This window comes from Lathamus discolor, chromosome 3, assembly GCF_037157495.1.
Source record: "Lathamus discolor isolate bLatDis1 chromosome 3, bLatDis1.hap1, whole genome shotgun sequence".
Taxonomy (NCBI): Eukaryota; Metazoa; Chordata; class Aves; order Psittaciformes; family Psittacidae; genus Lathamus; species Lathamus discolor.
In genome coordinates, this window is record NC_088886.1 from 107,410,100 (window position 1) to 107,433,573 (window position 23,474).

At 43.6% G+C, this 23,474-nt stretch overlaps 2 protein-coding genes across 7 annotated transcripts in view; both read left to right on the plus strand.

Moving 5' to 3' along the window:
- MCU (mitochondrial calcium uniporter) overlaps positions 1-3,095 on the plus strand; it is a 92,870-nt gene extending 89,775 nt beyond the window's left edge. For 3 of the 5 annotated variants that reach the window (XM_065671079.1, XM_065671076.1, XM_065671081.1), the window contains exon 8: positions 1,152-3,095. In XM_065671079.1, the coding sequence (XP_065527151.1) occupies positions 1,152-1,283 (132 nt within the window). In that variant the 3' untranslated portion in view covers positions 1,284-3,095. Of the gene's footprint in view, positions 1-1,147 lie in introns of all 5 variants that reach the window. The other 2 variants (XM_065671080.1, XM_065671078.1) reach the window with 1 other exon arrangement.
- Positions 3,096-3,160: 65 nt separating this feature from the next.
- OIT3 (oncoprotein induced transcript 3) overlaps positions 3,161-23,474 on the plus strand; it is a 29,537-nt gene continuing 9,223 nt past the window's right edge. The window contains exons 1-6 of one of the 2 annotated variants that reach the window (XM_065671074.1): positions 3,161-3,324; positions 8,623-8,820; positions 12,484-12,858; positions 13,349-13,459; positions 16,774-16,896; positions 19,750-19,872. In XM_065671074.1, the coding sequence (XP_065527146.1) occupies positions 8,757-8,820; positions 12,484-12,858; positions 13,349-13,459; positions 16,774-16,896; positions 19,750-19,872 (796 nt within the window). In that variant the 5' untranslated portion in view covers positions 3,161-3,324; positions 8,623-8,756. Of the gene's footprint in view, positions 3,325-7,272; positions 8,521-8,622; positions 8,821-12,483; positions 12,859-13,348; positions 13,460-16,773; positions 16,897-19,749; positions 19,873-23,474 lie in introns of those variants that run through there. The other variant, XM_065671075.1, reaches the window with a different exon arrangement.

Genomic DNA, 23,474 nt, shown 5'->3' on the forward strand with positions numbered 1-23,474 from the left:
CAGCACATTTTCTTGTTACAGCCCCAGTGCAGTCACTGAATTGGCTTTGATATGCCCATGAATAGACCTACTGGATGTGTAAATGAACATGAAACAGTTGCCTCTATTTGTAAGGGCCTTTTAGAAATTGCTGGCAAATCTTGAATTGCTTCAGGCATTTCATGCCTCAGAGGAGCCTAATTCAAGATTTCCTTTCTTCTCAGCTCCTACACACCAGATGGATTTAGTGAGGAATGAAGACTTGCATCCATTCAGTTCATGTCTTCCTGACATGGAGCAGTTCAGTGCACTGGTTGCAGTCCTGGAAAATAATGTTCAAAAACTTCAACTGTATTGTTAGAGGCAATGGGGATAGATTTCTCATAATCTGGAGACAGACAGTCTTGGCAAACTGTCCACATTGTGGGATCTGTTCAACAAAGGAGTTGGGTAGAGATCTTTCCTCATGTTTGAGAGTCTTTCTGCAGAAAGATTACATGAGTAGAAAAAGCAGGGCTACCACATTCTTTTTCACTGCCCTATATCATTCTGAGGCTCTGGAAATGATGGGGTAGGATATCCAGGGGAAGATGTATTCTCCCCCTGCTTTGGAGAAGGAGCTGTGCCAGGAGAAGAGGGAGGTCAGGGCAAGGCTCTCTTGGTTTAATGAGAAAACCCAGAAAGACCTCTGAGTCTTCTCATTTCTCATGCTGTGTTGAATATGGATACCCTTGGGTTGGCTATATTTTTGTGGAGCTTTTCTTGTAGAATCAGCCATTCCCCTTAATCTAGTTAGGTTGGAGTTTTTTGGTGGGATGGGTTGGTTTGGTTTGGTTTTAGTGTTTTTAATATTTTATTTAAAAAAAATTAAAAATTATTTAAACATATTAAAAAGAAAAAGGTTCTAGTGAGCTCAAATATTCCCTAGCATATTCCTTTTAAGTGGTTGCATATAGACAAGTTTAGCGAAGCACAAAGTAAGTGTCTTTAAGTGCTGAGAACAGTTTTCCTAAATGTGAGCCTGTGACTTTGTTTTACTTCTTGAATGCTTCCCTCCTGGGCAAGAAAAACAAGGAAATACAGAAAAGCTTTCCATTCTGTAAAGGGGAACTGGACTGGTGAAGGTGTATTGGGAGCTTGTTCTTTATAATGTGTCTTTTACTTTTAGGCAGAATTGGACCTTAAGAGGCTTCGAGACCCGCTGCAGGTTCACCTGCCCATCCAGCAAATTGATGAAAAGGACTGATCAGCAAAGAAGCTCTGAACCCCGGCAACAAAAACCTGTTCATAGCTTGCCTTTTTAATTAACGTATTGCAGGTGGAAGCTGGGAGGTGGTGTGGGGGTGGAGGGTTTTTACCTTTAATCAAGACAAAAGGACTGTATGGGGGAAATCTCTTAAATCTGAAGATGGGACATGGTGGAATGTTAGTTCTGAAAAGGGCTTGGCAAATAGTCCCATTTAAAATCTGTCTGAATGGCAATTGTGTACAAATACAGGATTGGGGGGGTTCATGGAAAGAATGTAATGCTGGGGTGTAGGGGTGTCTTCTTCCAGCTTTGCAGGGTCTGCCACTTGATAAGACACCAGCAGCCTGCTTAGCTTTTTAAATTTTCCTTTACCTGATTCAGATCTCTTTCTCTCTCTCAAAACAAAATAAGGAGGAAAAAAAAAGAACCCAAGCTACCTGGAGCTATGGCTGGTGATCAGAACTTGCACTCCACCACCATTAACACGCACACTTCTGATCAGACCTGGTCTCTTTTTATAAAGTTACTACAAGACTGCTTTCTACTGGAAAACCGTGAGCTTTCCCTTTCCCAGCCTACCCCATGTGCTCCACTGACTTCCTCCTTTGTTTATTTGTAGCACATATTGGTTGTAGCCGAGTGAGAGAAGGAATGAGTTTTCTTCTGGACTATTTGATAATTGATATTTTGGAGTATTCCATAATAACTATTTAAACTTTGTGTCCCAATGCCCTTGAGCTCCTAGAAATCAGTGGCAGCACTGCATGAGAGGTTTTTTATATTCAGTCTTAAAGGGAGGGAGATTCCCCTCTTCCTACCCCAGATCTAATAGCCACCTGGACTATGAAATTATGAAGGCTTAAAGGATTATGAAACTGTTGCAGAATCATGACTCCTGCTTTTAAATGGACAGTTTTTGAACATGGAATAATTAAACTTGATATTTGACTGTTTGTGTAGTGGGATAAAAGGTCTCATATGGACGAAGCATTTTCTGTACCCAGAGTCTTTTTGAAAGCCTGGGGCTCTTACAGTGCAAGACACAGAATGACTCCAGTTCTCTAGCACTTTCCCCTAATTAAGTAGCTTTAAACGAACTTTGTGTTCACAGGTCAGAATTTCTTAGGATTGGCCTATGACATCTCTTGTTCTTAGCTAAAAGAAAATAGAGGAAGGAAAGTCAGCCCATTGCCCTCTCTTCTAGCCAAGGCTGGCTGATTTCTAAGTAGATAAAACATCTCTCCATTCAAAGCATGTCAGTCTATTTTAGCATCCTGCTGATAAATACCGTGGAGACAGGATGAAGGTGGGAGAAGGGCACTAAGCTTGGTATACACAATGGCTGGCTGCTTTTTTGATGTTTCACTGCTACTCCTTACTGTGTCATGGAAAGAGGCTTCTGGTTTCTTGGATAACTATGGTTAAAAAAAATAGGAAAGAATAAAACAAATAGATAATAACTAGTCGCCAGGTGCCTTGCAGATGTGGAAACAGCTGGGATTGCTGTCTCTTCTCAATGGCATGTTGGACTGAATGGGTGCATGTTTGTATTTTTTTTTTCCCTTCCTCTTTTCCCTCTGTCTTTCAATTTACATTGTGTGATTATTTTTTAATCTGTTTTATCCTGTTTGTGTGATGAGTTTTAAAGGGAAAAAAAATGAACAGAATTCTGTAGCTGAATCCTTGGTGTGTGTTTGGGATGAGGGAGGGAGCATGGAGAAAAGTCCTTCTTTACAAAAAAAAAAAAAAAAAAAAAAACAACAAAACAAACAGAACCTGAACACGTGTAAAATCCTGTATCATTTATGAAATATGTATAAAAGAGCAATGTACTTCTGGAACAATAAATAACTATTCAATTTTTGAATCAGTGCTCTTGGATAACGTTATTTTCCCCAGCTGAGAATATTCTTTGTGTGGCAGCTGTCTCCTGAGTTTCCTTCATTTCTTTTTGTTTAGGTTGTTTCTTCTTGACCTTACATGACTGAGGCGGTGGTGATGCAGATAATAGCTTTCATGAAGAAGCTCGGATGGAGATCTTGCTGCCATGCCTAGCTGCGTAACACAGGGATCTCAGGAACAGTTGAGGTGGTGAGGTAGAGATACTGGGTCCAACAAAGATCTGCCTTTGTTTGCCCTGTATAGTAGCTCCATGTGGAGGCTGATAAAACCTGGAGATGTTTGGCAGGTTGCAGGATAAGAATATATATGGGCATGTGATGCCCAGCAACCTAAAAGGTACCAAGTGGTGTCAATGCATTCCCTTATTGTGTTCAAGTACTATTTCACAGGAAAACTGGTGTTTTAAGCTTCTGTTACTTTCTTTCTGGACCCTTGAATGGCTGTAGTCGGATTTGTCACAGTGACATATTGGTGGTTCATTAACTTTGGGAATCAGCAGACTGTACTTTCTCCTAACTTGATGGGATGGTAGAATTATATGTTTGGTGCCAGGTTTCTATCATGTCCATTGACTGTTTAGCAAAAAATAAAATCCATGATTTTATTTTTTAAAAATTGTTTTTTAAAACAGCCAACTCTTTTTTTGCTTTTTAAAGTTGGAGGAGAGGGGTTGGAAGCTGCTAGTTGTTGTGACCTACCTTTAATCATTGTTGAATTTTAGTTCAGCAGTGCTGACAAACGTTCCTCTTCCAAGCAGTCCTTAACCTGATGCTGTGTACAGGCGAGCTGCTGCCCTCCCTAGACAAACTGCTTGGATCAGTTGCATAAGAACTCATCTGTTTTGGCATCCAGAAGTGAAGACTTAGGCATCTAGCACCACAATCTCTATTTTGAAAAGAAAATGCTGTGACAAAGGTGTTCCTGCACATGCTTTAATGTTGGTCTAGAGACTGTTTGAGAAAAGGAGTAAAGTGAGAGTCTGCAATTGTACCCTGAAATTCCGGCTGTCCAGTGGGTCTTGTTAGTCTGTATCCCTGGAAGATTGTTAGTCTGTATCCCTGGAAGATTGCTGTCTCACTCCTCTCTGCACCACCAGGGCATGTGGTCTCTGCTAGGGATGGATGACATGCCATAAACCTCAATCTTAGATCTCAGCGCTTCTCTGCTTTTGTTGCCCTTGAATGCAGTCATTGAAGGGAAGGGTGATGTTTGTTTGCTCTCCTGATACACTTGATTGTATCACAGTTGTACACACGTCAATGCTTCAACAAGCTCTCTCGCAGTAGCTATTTCATGCCAAGGAGGCAGTCAGGTAGTAGGCCCCTGTCCCACCAGCAGCACTTTAAGAGCAGGCAGTGCTTCCTGAATCTTAATGTAACACTGTGTTCATAAGACCATATGAAGGATAAACAGTAATGTACATTGCAGTGTTCAGATGGTGCTTTTTCTACCAATTTTGTTGGGTTTTTTATTAACCTCCCATCCCTCTTTTTCTATGGCAGAGTTCATATAAATACATGTGAAGTTCAAAATTGTCTGGAGAAATGTGTTAGGTTCTCTTTTGCCATACCTGTGAGGTTTTATCTTGCAAGCTCTCCAGCAGAAGTGTTCATGGCTCCTTTTTCCTGAGAAGCAAGCAAGAAATCCTTTTCCCCCTGTAATCCTTCCTACCTGACAGTGATGGTGATCACCTTGTTGCAAGTTGTTACATTTCCATGTTGGCTCCAAGAGGGTTTGCACAATTTGCTGTCAGAGCTTGACACTATGTCAGTCAAGTGAAGCTGGCTGAATTGCCCTGTCTTTCTGAGCCAGTGGAACAATTTCTTTGATCTCTTATGGGGTTTTTTGTGTGGAGTTGTAAATGCAAGCTGCTTCCCTCTGTGCCACATTGTATGACTTTCTTTTCACATAGAAAGATGATTTTGAAGTATTGTTCTACCTATCCCAAGAGATTATAAATATTTCCTTAAACAAAAAACCAAAACAAACCCAAAACAACAGTTTTACTTCTATACAGACATTAAAGGGCTGAAGAATAAAATACAGGAATGGAAATTAAACTTGCAGTGTATCTAAGTCCTGAAGTATGGGAGAAGCTGGTGTTATGCTGTGTTATTGTGGCTCTGTGAACTTGTAAAAGAAGATGGGTTCTACTCCTGTTTCTGCCCTGACTAGTTGTGAAATTGTGGGCATGTTGTCTATGCCCTAATTCCTTCATCTAGAAATTGAGGATCCTGTATGATACACTGGATTCTGCAGGACCTGTGGAAAAACAGTCTCAAAACACGAAGTTTTGCATCACAGAGCTCCACTAAGGGAAAGAAAAGAACTGCTACTCTTCACTAGGAGTTATGCACTTGTCCAATTTTACCATGGTCTTGGTGTTTTACTTCTTCTGTTGAGTTTGCTCGTATTTCACCAAATTTGCATTCACTCCCTGATCTCAAGAGCCCTTCCCATTGGCACCAAGTTATGGGACAAGTTGTTTACAGCAACTATGCCTATCTCTGAGTCCTTGACTTACATGCAATCCATCTCAGCAGCCTGTCAAGGCTTATTGTGAACATACATCCTAAAATCAATTGCAGACAAGGGATCCTGTTGTGTGCGTCGGTTTCTCCTTTCTCAGCGACAGGAAGCGCTGATTAGCTCTTCCGCTTGCTCCTTCCAGACAGGCTGCAGGAGTTACTCCTGCTTTAAGAACTGTTCTTCACACAACTCACTTTCAGCAGTTGCTGGTGTGTCTTGAGAGGTGGCTCTGACAAAGACTAGGCCTGCTTCAGCAAACATCTGATACAAAGCATCTTTTCCAGCCTAGCCAATGCTTTGGAGAGTTTGAGTTCCTTGTGTAAAGATGGTAAAGCCCTCCAAATCTCTGGGAAGGGCAAGAAGTGGGATTGCCACCTGCAAAATTAGCATCCTTTCTTGTGTTAAGTATCCAGGTTTAGACAGCAGGAGGTTTAGAAGATCCTGTCTCTTGGGTAGTAAAATAAAATCCTAGCCCCCTACTTTAATAATACCTTCTCTCTTTGTATCTTTTAACCCATACTGATGACTACTTCTAGGAAATAAAAACCAGTCCTGGTTCTTCTTTCTTGTTGGGTAGTCAGGCTCCCTTTTCTTTGGAGTGGGAAAGCAGAGGTCAGGAACAGTAGGATTGGCCAGAACTGCCAAGAGAATGCAGGCCCTACAGCACCCACAACATTAAACTGAAATTCTATCCTCTCTCTCAGAGGTTCTGTTTCAGGAGGGGTTTTAGTTGGTTGGGGTTTTTTTCCTCTTTTACCCTGTTAGGAATAATTGCTCCAGCTGCCTGGGGCATAGATTTGCAGTGGCCTACTCTACTACTATTGTTTGTGAGGGAACTACAGCTATGTATGTCACCGGAAATAACTTATACAGAAAAGAGAAAGTGCTGATAGAAGAGTTGTGCCCAGTGCTTCTTTCAGGAGACTGAAGTGGTCTTTGTCTTTCCTGTGGATTCCCAAAATGTTTAGAGGCAGCACACTGAATCTTCTCTAACTTTAAACTCCTTCCTTGAACTAGATGTTATGGTGATTTGGAATAGTGTCATCTCTGGGAATGGTAGGGCATCTCCTGCTTTTATCCATTTTGGAGAACTTGGGCCTTTTTTATGATAACTTTGAGGTTCAAAACTGCTATGATGCAGTTTGTTTCCCTATGTTAATTGGCAGTTGTCAGTCACACATAACTGTCAAAATGTTACTAGTGTCAGGGCTAATATGCCACCTACAGAAATAAAAGCAGCTGGTAATGAATTGTTTCAGAGAAATACACCTCCAACATAAATAGAAACTCAGTTGAAGTTTGTCGGTTTTATTTACCCAGGGTCTTAAGTATGAATAAACCTCTCAATGAAAATGACCAAGTATAACTTCCTGTGGCTTGCTGTATTATTCTCTGTTCAATTTTAGTTTCTCTTCTGGGAATTCACATAATCACCTTTTGAGGGTTATCTGCCTTGCTAGCTTTGCATAGTGAATTTGCTTCCTGTTGTTGAAACAAAACACTTCTGGTACTGCACAGCTGTCAGCATAATATAGCCACAAAGACTTATATATAGATTTTTTTGGGGGGGGGGGGGGCGGGGGGGAGAGCAATGGCAATCAGTTACAAAACTTTTCTTATTGTTCCCTAGAGTCATTCACCACTGAAAAAGCCTCCTCTTTGGGGTGGAGCAGAGCAGCATATTGCACTTCACTGCAAGGGGGACACCCAGAAAAAGAGGGGCTATTGAGAACTTTCGATAATATATAATCTCTACAAAGCAGGCAAATGCCTAATTCTGTCTCATGTAAACTCAATATGAAAATAACAAAGCAATTTTTTCCCTACTGGGATTTGAAGCTACCACATCCATCAACCTTGACATTATTCTTTACACCAGCCTGCTGCAGAAATGCAGGCTACAAAGGAAATGGGGAAATGCCTTACACTTGTTTGTGCAGTTATCGTAGGCTTACCTGTACTTCCTTGCTCATGGAGAGCTTTTTGCCTTCAGATGATTTCCTGGAGAACTGTTTGACTTGTTCATAAGCAGGAGGGACCTGTACATGTGTATATATACATATATGTTAGAGCTTTGAATATTAAGGGCTAGAGCTATGGGAATGAAAGGGAAGACTCCTCTCTGCTTATTCATGTTGCCCTTGGTATCTCTCTCAGCTAGTTGTGGTGCTTGGTTTGTTTTGGTGTAGATTTCAGTGTGCTGCATCTCATCTGTAGCTAGGGCTTATGGTTATGACCTGTGGCTCAATCTAGTTTGGTTTCAACTGGTAAGGCAGAGTTTCTCGATTACTCAGTTTTGTATGGAAGTTAATTTAGCAACATTGGCTTTCAGTGACGTTGGCTTTCTTGATTGTTCGTTTGTTGAGGTTATTTTTTAAAGACAGAGATCATAAAACTACTGCAGAAAAATGTCCTTATTTGCCTTGTTCGATAATTTTGCTGCAGTGATCAAGTTATGTGACTAGGGGTGGAAAGGGTTTTTATGTAGTGTACGGACAGTTTATTTCTCTGTGGCACACCAGTCTTTCATTTTGACTGATGTTGCTATTGTAGCTCTGCTCCAAGCACTCATCTGCAATCTCTACTCGGAAGGATCAGTTCTCCTCCTTTGGCCACTATTTCCTGCAGTTAAGGCACTCTAGCTGGTGTTTTTTGCCTGTGGGGAGCCATGAAGTCATATGACTAGTGGAAGGAGAAGAGATAACAACAAGCACCCATCTGCTGTTCTTTTCCATCCCTTCGGGATGTCCGGGTGTCCCTGGTTAGAATTCGTCTCCAGATAAGATATAGAGAGGTGTCACTGTGGGGCAGTCAGGCCAGAAAACAATAGCGGGTTGAGTCCAAAAAAACAAGATTGATCAGTAAGTACGTCTCTGTCAATAAGGGGCAGGGCTGCTCTGTGAAGGTCAAGGCTGGAGCTGTACCCCACATCCCTTCAGCTTTTTCCTCTGATAAACTTCTAGGAGAGCCATCACACTTGATCTTCAGAAAGCTTGGGATCAGAAGCTCCACTGAGAGGAAGGCTGCAAGAGCCACAGCGTGTGCAAGGGCTTTCAAGCCTGTGTTACTTGAGTGGTAACTTCCTTGGCTGAGTGGGATGTTTCAGTACTTGTTTTTCTGTACCTGCTTCGTCATCCAGTTGCAGCCAGTGTCTTCGATGGGTGAGTAAAGAGGCATTGCCTTCAAACTTATTTGTTTGTCATCTTTAAGATTCATGCTGAGCCTTGATATTCTTAGGTGAAAGACTGGAAGATGTGACAAATTTTCTTTGAAGGTGGTGTGAAATTCTTTCCAATTGGAAAGATCTTTCTGTCACAGAGCGTGAAGCCTCACATATTGAGAGAATGTCTACTGCCAAAGCACTGTGGGATTTTCCTCTCCCTTCAGAGGAGCAACTGAGTAGATATGCTACTTTATCACCTGCTTCTTTGACAAATCTTAACTGAATTTAGTGTCATAATGCAGTGCTGCTCATTTCATGGCTTAGTTGTGCCAGAGCAGAGAGCTCCAATTGCGCAATACACACAGGATTAATCTCTCTGCAGAATGGTGGACTTACAAATGCTTGCTAGATTGATTTGTCATCCAATATATATGCTAGCATGTCAGCTAGAAAACTAATGATATCATCAAGAGTACAAATTGAAAAACTTTACTTCATAGCTAATGCTTGTCAAGCTGAATTGCTCAAGCCACGCAAGAAGTGTTGGAGAGGAAAAAATTGGGCCAAGAAAAATGAAAAACAGGGAGCTGGAGATAGTTACATGTCTTGTGCGAAACGCCCACGCTTTTGTTGTTTCGGGAGAAGAGATGAGAGGTTGATTGCTTCTATATTTCTGCAGATTTTTTCTTAAGAGCTCGAGTTAGTTTTCAGTAAACTGCTGCCAAAGACTGCTTGGTGTCTGCAGGGAGCGTGGCTTCGAGCAGTGCTGGCAGTCTGAGAGTGGCCCTAAGGATCAAGTGTTCAAAAGAGCACTGTCTGCTTTTTCTGCTTGTTTGTGTCCCCTTTGCTCCTGCCTGCAGCTTTCAGAGAAATAAAATATGTGAGGGTATGCTACCCCGTTCCTCTGAAATGCCTTCTTCCGGCTCCCTCTATACATCTCAGTGGATTTTGTCTTAAAATTGTCTTCTGAATGTTTAGGAGACAATGTGATCTCCCTAAATGAGTGTTTTTAGAGTCTGTCTACAAAGGATATTTCATAAAGTTAATTATACTGTATGAAAGCTAATGAGTGTGTGTGTATTTTTGGTGCTGCCCAGCTGGGAAGCTGACAGGGCATTTCTCACTTCACCTCATTTGGCTTTTAACAAAACAAAAATGTTTTAATCTTAGTCAGTGGCTCACCATAAGGCCATGCCAAATCACCTTGTGGAAACCGAGGGAGTTACACTGAGGGAAGCCCAGAGGAAGTTCTGTTTAGTTGTGTGCAGAGAAAAGGCAGGACCTATTCTTTCCTGTTGCAAGAAGTCAAGCAAGCTTTTGGAGGATGGGATTCATCAGAGCTGCTGCTGTCTGTGGCTAAGGGGAGACGAGGAAAGGCAGATGGAGAGAACTCATGAGGGATTACCTGATGAATCTCATCAGAGATTTTCTGCTGCATTTCCCTCCTCTGCTGCTCAGGAGAAACAGGCTGCTTGTGGTGGGAGTGAATCTGCTTCTCCTAGCTTGTGAATTATGGCACCAGCGATTCCCTTTGTAACCCAGATCTGCACGCTCTGTGCCAGCTTGCAGCTCTGCAGCACTCACATGACTATGGCAACTGCTTCTGCCTTTTAGGCTGGTTTGGAGGCCAAACAAAATGTGCCTGTGGCTGAGGAAGGTGTAAGGATGTTTGACAAAAGAGGTATTACATTTGTGAGAAGGCACAAGGTAGCATGTCAGTGGGACAGATCCTTACAGGAGATGCAGCTGAATAAGGATGACTTGAAGTGCGTTCTCTGAAGCACACGTAGTTCCCACTTAAAAGTCAGTGAAGCAAAAAATGATGAACCAAGGTTTGTCTGCCTCTAGAGCATTCTAAGGGAAACAATAGTGTCTCCTCTCCACCCATTTGCATCACCCTATCGTTTAAACAAAATGGAGAAAGCAAATTTAGTACTTTAAAAGTGATGTAGAAAGTAGAGGGTATTCCAGTCTGAGGTGCATTTAATCAGAATGATTGGGTTTATTAGCCTAATTCTAGGAAATTGTAATCAGTTTTCCTTAAGACAGGATTAGCATTCATTTTGCTTAATAGGAAATAGTCAGGGATAAGTAGTGCTTAATCAGATATTAAATGTAAGTGAAAATGAAACCTCTGGACTAATATTGAGGCAGCTGCCAAATCGAGTTAATCAGGAGAAGACTGAAAATGTAATGAATACTTCAGTTCTTTGGGTTTTTTTTTTCACCGTGTGGTATTCTTATGTTTTAATTGTTTGCTGAAGGTTCAGAAAGGCCTCTTAAAACACTCCTTGAGCACTTCATGAACAGACATGCATATGTCAAGAGGTCCATGTGTTCATATTTTTCCCTCTCAAACACACTTCACTCACAAACATCTTGTCTCTGGTAAAGGTTAGGAGGGTTTGTGGGCTTATGAGGAACATGTCTGTGTAAAGAGTTGAATATTTTGCTCCTCAGAAGGTCCTGATTCAGATGTTTATGCTCTCTAGATTTTAATAATAAAAAAAGATATGGGGATGCTGTTTCAGATGCAGGAAGGCTGCAATGTCACACAAATCCACAACAGACACTGTGAATCATAGAGGTGGTTAGTCTTTGACAGAGAGGGAAGCGGGGAATGGTTTCTGGAGGAAACCAAGGCATATCTAAGTGGATCTTTAAATACAGGGAGCTGCCACCTCTCTCTCTTGCCCCAGCAGAATTTTACAGAGTGCATGGTTTTGAGCTACAGCTCTTTCTACTCACCTCAAGATATATGTACATAGCTATAGGAGAGACAGTGGAGAGCAGAAACCTAGGTAAATGGAGCAGGGTGTCTTTCTTCTACCTCACTTCCCTAAGCAGACACTCTGGGTTAGAGACAACTCGCTGAGCTGTAGATCAACTTCATTGCGACCTAGGAGAACAGTTCTTATACTAGCTGTTTAAAATTGTACCCTGAAACGAGTAGGAGCTGACAAAATATGCTTAGAGATGTTTTACAATTATATAGGGGTCTAATAACTGAAATATTTTTGTTCTGCACACCTTAAATGTAGCATTCCTCTTACATATCTTGCATTTCACATTTTAACTGATGCTTTGCATGGTGATCTCTGCCTTGTGGTTATGGTAACTCAACAGTGACGGCAGACACCAGGTATGGATGGATTTTGAGAGAGGTTGCATAATCTGCTTGAAGTCTGGTCCTTTTCTCCAAGGCATGTGGGACAGTTAACCGTGACTTGAGAAGGGGCTCGCAGATGTTCAGTTAGTATTTGAAGAAAAGGTGGATGTCCTAGGCTAGATCCAGTGCTCCCAGCATGTATTGCCTGTGGTAAAATCACTACCTGAACCCCAGATTTTCCTTTTTTCTTCTTTTTTCCCCTGTCATAATCTACAGCAGCTAAACAGCAAGTCAGACTGTTGCATAATGTTGTAAGAGCTCTGTTAATTTACTTATGCTTCCAAGACTTTTAAGCCGACCTGTCAGAATTTTCCATGAGGCAATTAGCTAGCTGGTATCACTGTTTGTCCCTGGGGATCTTTATCTATCACAATGATTCTGTAAAGTCAGGAATAGAAAAAGAAATTGCAAGAAATTCCTTGCAATTATCAGTCATCAACTTGATTTGATATCTACCAGATGTTCTCTCTTGTCTCTTGCTGCATGTCTCAGCCCTGGATCCCTGCTCTGCCTACATCAGCCTGAATGAGCCCTGGAGGAACACAGATCATCAGATAAATGGTTCCCACGGCCAGCCGACATGCGACAGTCAAATTGACGGGGAGTGGTATCGCTTCACCGGCATGGCTGGCGATGCTATGCCTACCTTCTGCATCCCAGAGAACCACTGTGGCACCCACGCTCCCATCTGGCTTAATGGCAGCCACCCGCGAGAGTCAGATGGCATTGTCCCACGCCAGGCTTGTGCCAGCTTCAATGGCAACTGCTGCCTTTGGAATACCACGATTGACGTCAAGGCGTGTCCGGGCGGGTACTACGTATATCACTTAATCAGGCCTAGCGTTTGTTTCCATGCATACTGTGGCCGTAAGTAACTGCTGAGATTGCTTTTCTGAAACCCCTTGATCCCCGTGATGCAGGAGAGGTAGTGAGCATCCATATACCTGAGAGAGGTGCTGTGACTGGTTTCTGGCTTTCTCACCCTAAAGTGTGTCGGGTGGTGCAGTGCAGTTGGTGGCCTGTCTATGCGAGATCGATCGGGCAACTTCACCTCTGTGAATTCTAACCTTTACTCAGCTAGCAGAAATCTTCCATGGCTGGCCTGGCTGCAGTGATTTAATGTTCTCTGTGGACCCTGTGGTTTGTGTTGGCATGCTACCAAAGCCAACATTTGCATCTCTGACTTACAGTAATTAAACTAAATTGTTTCTTATCAGCTTCAGTGGTTCAGCTTTCCTAATGTGGGCTAGGTCTATAACTGATGGACTAGAAACAGGGCTTGAAGTTGTCAGTGCTAGTACAGTATTTTTGTGCATGCTCAGTGGTTTGTGCTGACAACATTCTTGTCATGCCCTAGATTTTTATGACATCTGTGATGTGGTGGATTGCCAGGGCTCCTGCCTGGACACCAGTGACTGCGCGTGTTCCCTTGGGACGACACTAGGACCTGATGGACAGACATGTCTTGGTAAGGGTGGAAGCAACTCGTGCCAGTTACTGGTGCTTTCTTTCTCCTTTGTTTCATTGCTCACATTTCAGTCCATTGTCCTACAAAGCAGTACAAAAAAGGAAAAGTATTCTGGAGGAGTTTTCTCCTCTTGCTGCCTAGAACAGGTCTTTGATTCTGTAAATTGTTCCCAATTTCTCTCTGCAGGGTGAGATACAACATCCATTGACTGAATGCATTCTGGTGCCCCTGGAGCTACACAGGCTACATTTGCTTTCTGCATGGCTCAGCTGCTGAAGGCAGCAGCTTCACTGACAGTAGTAGAGTCTCTGCAAGATCACAGTACAGTCTCATTGGTATTCAGGAACAGTTGTGCAGTCTGTCATTAGAGACTTCCTTTCTCCCACCCTGTTGAATGTCTCTTTCCTCCAAGAAAAGTTTCACTGGCTGGCAAAGGGCTAGTGAAAGCTTCAACATACTTTTAGTGCTCTTGTGGGGCATTGCCCAGGGCCTGGGGCTTGAGGAGAGCCAAAGTGGTTTTAGGCAGCATGACGAGGTGGTATTTGAGGGGCTGGCATTTGGTGGCTGCAGTGGCAGAGACTAGCATGAGCAGGAGGAAGGTGGATGGCTGTGAGAGCAGTGTTGGGAATGTGGGCTTGAGGGATTTGTGAAGTAATCCCCATGAACCTTTGAGGAGAGGACAGCTGTGGTTGTGTGTGTGGTGCTGGGAGGAGAGCACCTGGACTGTGAGGTCTTAAGAAGATGGTCTGTGAGGCAATATAAGGGACTGTTGGATTGCTGCAGAGCCGCACCAATGGACAGGAAGAGGTGACACAGAGGGAGAATGGGGTGCTAGTGTTCACAGAAAGTAAGGTCTCATCTTTGTCCTTGTGTCTTGATTTGATTAAGAGGTTGAAAGCAGAATTAGTCCAGGAGGCTGTGTGGTAGGTCACTTTCTTCCATACAGACTGCAGCTGACAAAGCAGGCGTAGTTAGTTTCTTTCTTTGGATTCCTCATGTCTGTGGGCGTCAGGGTAGGGGTCACAGTCATTAAAATTTGTGAGTAGAGCAGCCTGGCCTTGCTGCAGATTTATACTTGCTCACACTGATTCTTCAGAAGGGTTTTTGTTAAGCTGCTCCACATCTCTGCAGCTGAGTGGCTGAGTTAGCTCTCAGCTAATTAAAAGCATTTATTGGCTGCTTCTGTATGAGTTCCAGTCACAGAAGTGCCCTTGACAAGCACCAGCACTCAAATCTGTGGCAGGCTCACAGGAAAGGATTTCCTCCAGTAGGGAAGCATGTAGGAGTCTTGAGCCTGTGCTGCAGCTGCCTTCATCCACACATGGCCAGGGCAAGCAGGATTTCTGCACTGCTGCTTCTCTTCACGATAATCAGATGGCCCAACACCTTAGTTGTAATAATCGCACTAGTTTACCTACCTGCACCCTCTCTTGTTGTATGGCTCATTCATCTTTATAATGACTTTCTGTTGTGCATTGTCTGTGAACCTCCCTGTGCTAGGTTGACCTCTCCAATACATTGTATGTTTTGAATCCCACAGTAGAACTGCTGATCCTGAGTTATATTTTCATTTGCAAGCTTAGTTAGAGGTTAGATTAGGTCTTGGACTTTCTGCCATGGGTCCGTGATGTCATGGATACACCATTCTGTTGCATTGTAGGACTTGGGAGGACCAGCAAGGTGAATTGATGGTTACAGCCCTTGACCAAGCCAACCTCTAGGGCCTTCTAACACCATCTCTATGTCCTTGCCAATTTCCCTTTCATTCTTCACTCTGTTTTTTCAGACAGCTTTAGTTTTATTGTTAGAAGTGAAAATGTGGAGCCTGTCACATGTGTGAAAAGGGACCCTATCTGTGTGCGTGTCCGGGATGTGCTTTCTGCCTCCCAAGCCAGGGTACCAGCCATTTTATTGGCTAAAAATACTCAATTCACATTAGTTGTGGAAGGAGACAACACCACTAGCTGCAGGCTGCGAGTACTGTGTATGTGTGGGACCACTTACACCTAAGAGAGCTCATCTCTGACCTGTCCCTTAAATGGTATTTTTCTTTTTTCTTGGTTTTAAAGCTTCCAACATCTGATAAATGGTAACTTCTAAGCTGTTTTAGTGAAACCTCATGTGAAATCAGGTTAAAGAATGAGAACCTTGGAGAGCAAAGTACTTTCAGAAAAAAGAAGCAGAGAGACATACAGAAACTTTAGCCTTTAAAACAGAAAATAAGGAGGTTTTCAGAGCTTTACCAAGAGATTCAAAAGCATCTGCTGTGGGTTTATTTCAACAAATACCCTCAACGCCTTAGAGGGCTCTACTGTAGAGCTGAATGCAGCCAGCGCAGAAACGTGACACAGTATACATGGGTATATTGCTATAGGTTATAAAAACTCAGTGCAGGCCTATCAAAAGGTTGTTCTGCAGCCTTTCTCCAGAAAACAGGATGTCAGCTCAGGCGCTTCTCTTTCTTGTGAACTGGAGAGGTAGGAGCCATAGCTCTGTGGAAGCTCTTTGCTTATCTGCAGGCTAAGCAGCTAATGGCTGTGATGGTCTGTGAGGCACCAGTGCCCAAGTTAGGTCTCGCCACGGCAAGTTGACCGTTCTGTTCTGCAAGAACACCTGAGCTGCCCGGTGCAGAGAGCAGCCAGAGCTGTGGCAAGAGGGCAAAATGATGAAATTTCTCATGACCTGGCTTTTCTTTGGAAAGTTTCATGGGGTTCATTAAAATGTGTTGGTTTGATTTCAGCTTTGTTTATATGTTCACAGTTGGTTTTCATTCTTGTGTCTCTGTTGAAAAAGGGGTGAATCATTTAAAATTGCTGTAGGATAGTTGGCCACTCGTGGCAGTAGCAGGTGTGATACAGAAATAGGGTTTATTTTTGACCTGTTCTCATAATCGCCTAGTTTTACAATGCAGTGAAGTCATGTTAGCTCTATTCTATTGTCTTTGTGAGTGGAGAATAATCTAGGATGACAAGATAAGTGCAAACACAAACTCCCCAGTATGTGGAACCAGTTTGGAAGTTTCCCAGTGGGACTGTGCCCATCTTCACTCCAAAATGGCTGCTCTGTGCATGTCATGTTTCCCTCCCAGTCTGCTTAGTTCCTGACATAGACACAGCATAGCATAACACTCTGCTACTGTCAGTAGGCAGTGCTCTTTAGCATTTTAGTGGGATTGACCACCTATATGGCCAAGATCCAGATTATGAGGCCAGAAAAGCCAGTCCATGGTCTGACCAGCACTCCCATGTAACAGCCCCTTTTTGCCAGCTGTGTTTACCCAGGGGTATGTTATGACACTGGTTTCTTTTTTTCAGATGAAAATGAATGTGAGCAGAACAATGGAGGCTGCAGTGAATTCTGTGTTAACCTGAAAAACTCCTACCGCTGTGAGTGTGGGATCGGGCGCACGCTGGGAAGTGATGGGAAAACCTGTGAAGGTGAGGTTTTAGCTATCATAGTCTGCTGGAAACAATAGAAATCATTCCCCTTCACTTGCAACGCTAGTTCTCTGTAGCTGTTTGAAGCTGGGATTAAATGTCACTCCCGTCACTTCTGTTCTTCCCAGTGGTGTTGTTACTGAAATAACCTTCTAATCAAGCAGAGAGAAGTCTCCTTGTTGTTTTCTCTGTCTTGTGCATTTCTGTTAGGGTTTGCTTGTATGTGTCTCTGGGAGGGGAGAGGCAGCAGTGAATCTTAAAGTTTGGTTGTCCAGACAGAGCTAGTTATTGCTGGAGATGTTGGGATTTTTCTCTGTACATTTGTATGAGAGTTGTGCAGGGGCAGCTTTAGCATTGCTGGTTTTTGACAGCTAGCATTAGCTATGGGGTAACTATCATGACATTAGACAACAGTAGAATCACTTAACCTCCTAGAGTACAGACTGAGAAGAGGGGGTGCCAGTCTTTAGACAGAAGCTAGATTTGAGAATAGGGATGTGTTTTGTTTGATGTTTGTAAGTAGTTGTGGGCTTTGCTGTGTGCAACTGCTACAGTTACATCCCAGCAGTGGCACAGCCAGGCTGAAAACCCTTGATGAGCTTGATAGCTTAGCAGGGACTTCAAGACCAGATTGTAGGTTTCATCCTTTGCCGTTAACAATGTACAGACATCTTTGAGCAGAAATAGGAAAACCTAGGAAAAAATGATGTGTGCCTGGTGTTTTCTGTGGTCAGCTGTGAAGAGCACTGTGCCCCCTCATAGGCAAAGCTGCTGTGTCGTATGTTCACAGATACTGTGGGGCCTTAGACAAAAATAATAGCTTACATATGTGCCTCACTTCTGAGCTACCTGATCGCCAGAACTGAATATATCTGCAGTCTGCATGCAAACATATATTAGCTGGTGTGTGGCAGGCATCCATGGTGCAGAGAGACAGGGATTGCCGATGTATTTTTGGGCTGCACTCCAGCCTTCTTTGTAGTTCATTGACAAATGGCTCCAAGCTGCAGTTTTTGTCTCTCTTTTCCCTCTCTTTGATAACAAAGCATATTTCATTTCACTTCTCTGAAAATTGCCTCTCCGAGCTCTATTAATAAACATCACTCATCCAGATAATGACACTTCCCTGGGGAGCTGCTGTGCAGAGTGCTCCTTAAGTATACTTGTTAGGTTGGTTGGGGCCAAAAGTGATCTGTGGGCTTTGTCCCTTCCGCATCCAGCACTGAACCTGTGGGGTGTCATGTAAACCCTGCTGTGCTATGTGGCAGTCTTTATTCCTGAGCACTGCACTTCTCTAACAGGGCTGGAGTAGTCTGTGCTTAGAAGCTTGTTTGTTTCTGCTGTTCTTAAAGTTGTATTTTAAGACCTTTTGATGTATCATTTAACTTCTCCTTCTGTAAGAAGGATGGTGCTTTTCATGAGTTTTGACACTGCTGCTGAGGATTTTTACAATCTTGGTGAGTTTTATTTCGAAGGATGTGCCCTGAGCTTTGTGAACCATTAGAGTATGTGATTTACTTGTGAGCCACCTCACAGCTGTTGCTAAAAATAATAAATGCAAGAGATTTATCTTGATTATATGAGCTAGTGAGGCTTAGTAAGGTTAAGAGTATCTCAAAATTTCCATTCTAATGCTTTACCCATTACTTTGACTCACATGGACAGCCCAGGCTGTTGTTTTTCATGTAATCTATAGGGCTGAGTATGGGATTTGTGTTCTTTCCTTTATATTTCAGTGAAAACCATACAGTCATTTCCGATGGTAGGCTTAGGAAGAAATATTTTGTATTTATGATTTCTTACACTATGTGTACTATTGTTCTACTGAGAATATGTATTCATTTGAAAAGGTAAAAGGAATATTAAGCAGTGAAGGTTTTGGTTTTCTTTAAATGGTGATACTCTGTTATTTTCTTTATAAGAGAAAGCCAACAACTGATAATGGCCTTACTTGCCTTAGTTTTTCGGATCTTGAGAATGTGTTTGGCTGACCTTTCAGGCTCTTTTCTGTTCAGGTGAGGCAGTCCTCTGAGGAACTGAGATTTCATGTAAAACATATTCCTAGCCACTACAGCTGCAGAAAAGATGACAAATCCTCCAATTAGCTGTGCTGCTGTCTCTCCCCTGCGCTTTAGAATGGGAGAGAATTAGGAGGTGAATTGACCTTACACTGTGATCTTGTGTCAATCTGTCACAAACTGTCAAAATTCCTGCTAAACAAACTCCTACAAGCAGTGCTTCATCTTCAGCCTACAGAGAGGATGCAGGAAGTCAGTACACCCACCTCCACAACAGCTGGCAAACCCAGAGGCAAAAACCACAATGTCTTCTCTCTCGTATTCCTGATGGGAGTAGGAGCTGGCTACCTGTGAGTCTGTTCTCCCCAAGACACCTCCCCTGCAAATCTCAGGGCTTTAATTCTGGTGGTGACGAAGGGAGTGAGCATGGTTCCACATGGTAGAAGTTTTAAGTGAATTTTCCTCCCACCCTTTTGAAGTAAGAAACAACATAAAATTTAGTTTAAGAGGATGTCTTAGAAGTTAGAGACAAGCTGAAGATTGCCTATTCAGCCGCCTTACGTATGCCAGTTATAGCATGTGATTTATTTTGGTAAGCTTTTTCACAAAATCCCTTGTTAACTTCATGGTGAAATGAGAAACACAGGAGATTGTACAATTAATAACAGGTTTTCACCCCATCTGCTTGGAAGAAAGCTCTCGCTGTGCTGTTGCCTTTGAGCTCTGTGTTGGTCATGCTGTTTGTTAGTCATACAGGAGAGTATACTGGGGGCCTGTGTAGCTGCCGCACAACTGTCTGAGAAGCAGTGTGTGCTGACTTTTCTTTCTTTTCCAGAAATTGAAGGCTGTCACAATAACAATGGAGGCTGCAGCCATACCTGTATTGAAGTGGAAGACAGATACCAATGTGAATGTCCGAGGGGCCTTATTCTGTCAGAAGACAATCACACTTGCCAAGGTGGGTCAACAGAATCTCCCCGACAGCCTCTGTCCCCTGAATACCAGAAGTACGTCTGAAGGAACTTTTCTTCTTGGTTTTGTTGTGTTCTCTTAGTCTGACCTTTCCAGTTTGGTTAATGGAGTGCTGTCATTAATGACAGATCATCCAAAACTGAGAGCCTGGAGATAGTGTTCTTTTTACCAGGCAGGAGAGCAGAGACACAGAACCCAGCTGGGTGCCTCTTACATCACAGGTGGTTTTGGCAGTGTTCACTTACAGTTAAGATTCATAGAATTATACAATCATAGAATCATTAGGGTTGGAAAGGACCTCAAGATCATCTAGTTCCAACCCCCCTGCCATGGGCAGGGACACCTCACACTAAACCATGTCACCCAAGGCTCTGTCCAACCTGGCCTTGAGCACTGCCAGGGATGCAGCATTAACAACTTCCCTGGGCAACCCATTCTAGTGCCTCACCACCCTTACAGTAAAGAACTTCCTCCTTATATCCAACCTAAACTTCCACTGTTTAAGTTTGAACCTGTTACTCCTTGTCCTGTCACTACAGTCCCTAATGAAGAGTCCCTCCCCAGCATCCTTATAGGCCCCCTTCAGATACTGGAAGGCTGCTATGAGGTCTCCATGCAGACTTCTCCAGGCTGAACAGCCCCAACTTTCTCAGCCTATATTTATACGGGAGGTGCTCCAGTCCCCTGATCATCCTCGTGGCCCTCCTCTGGACTTGTTCCAACACTTCCATGTCCTTTTTATGTTGAGGACACCAGAACTGCACACAATACTCCAGGTGAGGTCTCACAAGAGCAGAGTAGAGGGGCAGGATCACCTCCTTCAACCTGCTGGTCACGCTCCTTTTGATGCAGCCCAGGATACGGTTGGCTTTCTGGGCTGCGAGCACACACTGAAGCCGGCTCATGTTTATTTTCTCATCGACCAACACCCCCAAATCCTCCTCGGCAGGGCTGCTCTGAATCTCTTCTCTGCCCAGCCTGTAGCTGTGCCTGGGATTGCTTCAACCCAGGTGTAAGATTGCTTAACATCTCCCATTGTATTGCTCTGCTTCAGCTGTGTACGCTTTTAACAGATTTATGCCATTAGAACTGGAATTTTTCATGCTTCAAACTGGGCTTTTAAAGTTTCAGCTAAAGTGTTTCAGTCCCTTCCAAGAATGGGATGAGAGAGGCTTTTTTTGCCCAAGTATCTTAGTAGCCACTCCAGTAAGTATTCCTATGGCTTGAAGCAGAGTACTAGTTTTGATACAGGGTGGTTTTGCTGTCCCTTAGAAAAGCCAAGAAAGCATCTGAAAATTGACTGTTGCTTTTGCTGCATAGAGGCAAGGGCAATGCTATCCCTGGGAGACCTTCTGTCCGAACTTTGCTCCATTCTTGTATGCAGGGAGTCTTTCTCACTGACTCGCTTGCACCTATAGCATGCAATTAGAATAAACATGTTCCCTGTTTTGGTTTGCAAGAGCTGAGTGAGATTTCCTCTACAACTACATCCAGACTCCCAGGGGTCACTTTAGCTCTGCAGTAGTGAGTGCAGGGAGCAGAGGACCAGGGGGAAGATCCTGAGGACTTTCAGAGTTGAGCAGAGGGTCTGTAGCTCCTCGTGCAACGACTTTTTACAGTCCAGGACTTGCACCCAGGATTCTTCCGGGTCTCATAATCCCACAGCTAGCTGAGCTCCTGAGGTGCTGAAAGCATCTAGAAGCCTGGGCGTCTTACAGAGATGTCTACTATGATCCGCTGACAAAAGGATATTCAGTCAAAATTGTGTGTTGAGGAAAGGTGTGTGGGCATGTGGAAGATGGGTAATACTCTCTGGTGGGACTCATCTGACTTGCCTGGCCACTTCTCAGACATGTTAGGCTCAGTACAAGGCTGGAGAAGGTGCACTACTGCCCTGGTAGAGACAGACCTCATAGCTCTCTGCTTGTGTTCTGCCTTGGTGGGCCCATGAATAACCTTTGCAGTTGCTTCCAGATGTTTCCATGGGAATTTGCTAATGGGCTCAACATGGGCCATAGCCCAGGGTAGGATCTAAAAATGCAACAAAAGGAAGCCTGTCATAGGCTAATTCACTTGGGCTTTAGATAATACCAATGTGCTGGTGTTACCTGGCATGCTCACAACTTTCTGTAGCCTAATGCATTACAAAGTGCCCAGACACAAGAGGAACAGACCGAGACTTCATGGGGGGCAACAGGGCAGGCATGCCTTAGAGAAGAGGCTGGCATGGTTCTAGTTGATGAAATTTCTGCTTTTTAATCTTATTAGAAACGCAGGGCACTGTTTTCAGGGATGAGCACTCACACTTGGGATTCAGGAGTGCTGTTCCAGCAGACCCAGGTGGGGAGGAGGAGATGGGGATTTCCAAAGGCCATGATTATACTTACTGATTAAAGGTCTGACTGATGGATAAGAGCCAGAAAAGAGTAATGCTTTTCATCCCTGACTCCCTGGAGCAGCCCTAGCAGGGTTAAAAGGCCATTCATTTTCCAGTCAGTGTTTCTTCTTCTTCTGGGGCTGCTAAAGAGAGCAGCAGCATTGCTGGGTGCCAGGCTGGGGCTCAGGATACAGCATCTCATAAAGAGAAATTGTTTGTTCTTTTGCATTTCATGAACTTAAGTCCCCACGCAGTGGTTTGCGATTTTGAGAAGATGTGACAGAATGTATCTGGAACTGTACCACACAATTTTTTATGGCATCTAATCAGGTTTATAGTTGTACAATTAACAGTGTGGGGCAGGCACAGTTGCCTGAAGCAATTGTATCTGCAGCCTATCAACCCTCCTCTGCACTGCCTTTGCATTCAGAACAAACATTAATAATCCTCCACGGAAATCACAGTTTTGGCTACAATGTTCCCACAAAGGTACCAGCCAATGAAATACTTGGAATTTTGCAGACCATCCCAGTACCCCACCTCTTTCCAAAGTGTGGCAGTGAAACGTTCCTTCTCCCCTCTCCTGTGCCCAAGCCTTGTGTTCAGCTAAGCAGGGTACAATGGTGTAGTTGATCTGGCGTTTGCTAGTAGTGGTTCAAGGCTCCCTAGCACCAGAGAGCCTGTTCCATTGAGCAGCCTGTGCAAAAAGATAACCTCTGCTCCAAGCAGCTGTACTTTGAAGGGCCAAGGAAGGAACCAAAGGCTGGACAAGGAACATGGTGCCAACAGCAGACAGTAGAATGAGTCACAGAAGCTTCCTCCTACCAGCATCAGGATACTGCAGGCATTGGTGCAAAGCAGAGTTTTAAGCAGTAATGCAGAGGCTTTCAGAGCAACTTACAGATGCTCTGGGGTGTATGAGGGTGAATAACTGAAATGTTTGACAGGCGAAGACTGGGTGAGCCTCTCAAGAGGCTTGCATCTTGGGGTGAGCCCAGGACAGGGATGCAAGAGATGAATGCTGACAGCAAGTCAGGAGAGTGCAGTGCTCTGAATAGATGAAAGAAGTTGTGAATTAAATTAGTTACTCTTGGCACCCAGGGTAACTCATTTCTGCTGGGCATCTCATTGCTGGCAGTCAGGACCCCACCTGGAATAACATGTCTGCATAGAGCCACGGGCTACCTTTCCAGCCCCTTTTCAGCTCCCCC